Source organism: Cryptomeria japonica, chromosome 8, assembly GCF_030272615.1.
Source record: "Cryptomeria japonica chromosome 8, Sugi_1.0, whole genome shotgun sequence".
Taxonomy (NCBI): Eukaryota; Viridiplantae; Streptophyta; class Pinopsida; order Cupressales; family Cupressaceae; genus Cryptomeria; species Cryptomeria japonica.
In genome coordinates, this window is record NC_081412.1 from 430,983,574 (window position 1) to 430,986,916 (window position 3,343).

Sequence of the window (3,343 nt, forward strand, 5' to 3'; positions counted from 1 at the left end):
CAACAACAACAACAACAACAACAACAACAACAACAACAACAACAACAACAACAGTAACAACAACAAAGACAATTGAAGTTAATGGTAAAATTACAAATAACTTACAAATAAAATTACGACCTTAGTAAAATGAAAAGAGAGAAAAGAACAATATAAAACATGGCTATAACTAGAAAATAGTGTTTCAAATTTAATAAATTATTAAATTAATATATCCCTAAATTGAAACTAAGAATTAGAACAAGTAATACATATGAATCACCATAATTACTATTCCAAAAAAATGGAAGTAACAACATAAGAAATAAATCACAATGTTGAGCCCATACAAACGTTTCATATGAGAGTTCAAAAGGATAAGTATATAACATAAAAGAGAAAAGTCACCACTTTAGACTTAATCTGTCACATTTTAATATGATAAGAGTAATGATGTTTTTGATAATAAAAGCAGCCAAAAATGAGGGGGCTGACCCATGGGTACAATTAAGAGAACAATGGAAGGACCATTGTCCGTAAACAATCAACACAAAAGAAGCCTTTTACCTTTATCAAAAACAAAAACCATCTTACGAGAGTTTATCAGCAATAAAATACTACCACTCAGAGTATACTTCCGGTGCCACGCAGGGCTATAAGCATTAAAATGTAAACATAAGCCAAAACTAGACCTATCTAGCCTACTACACCAGATAGACAAAAAACTTCTCCACATGCAGAAAATTAATTATTTTTCCCTCCGCTCTTCTTAGGGAGCAACTTCTTAGCCCATTCCTTAGTGAGGAACTTGAACAAGCCTTTAAAGTCCTCGTCTTCCTTGCCTTTACCTTTGTCCACACTATCTTGCAAAAGCCATAGAGTAGTAGCCAAGCATCTCATGACATTCAGAGTGAATTTAGACACATCATGCATCTTGGACTCCATCGCCTCCAGTTTGCTAGTAATCACCTGCAGGTTGTCAGAGAGGGCTTCTATATTTTCCTCGAGCTCTGCTATGTTGGGATCTTCTTCCTTCACACTACTGGCCTCTTCAACAACCAACATTTTCTCAATCTTGAAGGTCAAGGAAGGGAAGTTGGTTGGCTCCAGACTCATAGAGGTGGCTGAGATTTCAGAAACATGGGTTGAGCTCACAAAAAGGGGGGAATGTTTGTGCTGGGCTCGGGAGATTTTATTAGTCAGAATGGAGTTGCCCATGTCATGTGAGGAGGAGGGGTCTCTTAGGGATTTATCAGAGGGTTTAGAGGCCAATCTGCTAGAGTGGTGGGGCATGTTGGCATCTTCAGTAATGTCCAGGTTTGAATCAATTTCTTGGATTTTAACTTTTTTAAGGGTTTCGATCTCCTCTAGGGAGTGATTCTTGGTTTTCTTGATGGAGGAGCCAAGTTCCATACAATGGGGGCTTGAATAATTAATGGCTAGAGGTTGGGTCGAGGGGTTGACATTCTACACAAAAATGGAACAGGGCAGGTAGAGGGTGAGGTGGAAGTTGAAAAGGCAGAGCATAAGGCCCTGGTGCAGGATAGGAAAGTCTTTTCCTTTCTTTTTAGCTTTAGCTATATCTTTAATGTTAGCATCCATCAAGTGTAATAAAAATAATGGAATGGAAATGAGGTCTTTGTTCCTCAAATGGTTCAGGAAGGGGAGGTGGTAGTAGTAGAAAATGCCATACCTGCCTTCAAGCATAAAATACTTCATCACTATGTAGCAGACTTCATCCCAAGGGTGCGGGAGTTCCTCTCTATTAAAGCCTCCAGCCCTCTTGACAGGGTTCTCACCATGGCGGAAAAACTAGTTAAGGCTAGTAGAGTCCGCAATACGGCTCTGTTTTTTCCATTTTCTGCCCTCCATTGAGAGGCCTGTAGCCTGGGAAATGACCTCTTCATTTATTTCGAAGGAGATTACCCCCACAGTCACCCTTCTATCCTCCTAGGAGGACACAAATTGTTTAGAGAGTCTCTCGTCATTGCCCTTCATGTTCTCCATGAATTTGTCAATGCCTCCTTCGGTGCACATGAACCAGGCCGCGGGTTTGGCTTTGAACTCCTCAACTTTTTTGGGTTCCAGTCTAAGCCTGTCCCCCCCCATTTGAGAATCCTTCAACTTCTTTGTTTGAAACTAACAGAAAGCCAAAACGGAAAGCCGAAGCAAGCTTAGGATGGAATAACTAGGGAAAATGTGCCAGACTTGGGTTAAACGGTCGTAATAATCATAGTGATTATTATCCCTTAAAGTCTCATAGATATCGCTGGCCGAAGATCTACTCGGAGCGTGCGAGCCTTTACTCAGGCTAATGTGAGTTGACAACTCCCCAACACCACCTTTGCCATTGCCATTTGGCACTGTCTGAGTCATAATTGAATGGTAATCATTCCCAATGTTAGTCCTTTCTTTATAAATTCATCCCTTGTGGTACTGATGACTCTGCATACCTCTGCTTTGTGTTCGTCTATGGTAGAAATTGGTGGGATCTCCGCACCAATTTGAAAAAGTTAACACATTTTCCTTCATCATTGGGTGGAAGGGTTAGTCCTTTCCTGGCACAAGGCTTTTTCCTTATCCAGGATTTCCTTAATAGTGATTGGGAGTAGATTGGGGTCCCTCCAGCATCGTAAGCCCATCTGCAGCCTTCCTTCAGCCGCCATGGAATCTGCCACTCTATTTCCTTCTCTGAAGATGTGGTCTATGGTGAAGTCCTCCATTTTGACTAGCAAGCATCTAATATCCCTTAGAATGGGTTCCACTCTCCATCCTGCTGAAGCATTCCCTTTGATAGAGTCGATAATAACTTGAGAGTCTCCTTCGATTTCTAGATGCTTTATTCCTATGTCGTTAGCCATTTTCAGCTCCCAGAGGAGGGCCATTCCCTCAACTTGAGAGAATGAACTTTCATTGAGGTTGCCAGCATAGGCTACAACCATGTTCCCTAGATGATCCCTGATGACTCCACCACTAGCTTGACTGTTGCATTGAGCATAGCCATCAAAATTCAATTTAAACTAGTGAATTCTGGGGGAAGACCACCTAGTCATCTGTCTCTTTTTCTTGGTGCTGTTGTTTAAGCGATCGAAGCCAGGGGGGAGCTTCCAGCTGCCAGTGATCTTCTTATCCTTCTCATTAGGAGGATAGGGGGGAGTTTCCATTTTGTAGCTTCTAGATTCTCAGACATCAACTTAAAGCACGTGAGGGCTACAGAGTCCAGAGGGGTCTCAGTGTCTCTGAAAATTTTGTTGTTTCTCTCCTTCCACAAAGCCTAGTAGATGTGCGGAGGAATTTGTTTCCAAAGTTGAATGATGAGGGGATGATGGGAAGGGGGGGTCCAATCAAACACAAAATTTTTTAT

General features: G+C 41.5%; 1 protein-coding gene across 1 annotated transcript; it reads right to left on the minus strand.

Annotated features, from left to right (window-relative positions):
- Positions 1-2,510: 2,510 nt before the first annotated feature.
- Positions 2,511-2,921, minus strand: LOC131857704 (uncharacterized). The gene has a single exon (XM_059210404.1). It carries the CDS (start codon positions 2,919-2,921, stop codon positions 2,511-2,513), a length of 411 nt encoding a protein of 136 aa, XP_059066387.1.
- Positions 2,922-3,343: the final 422 nt, after the last annotated feature.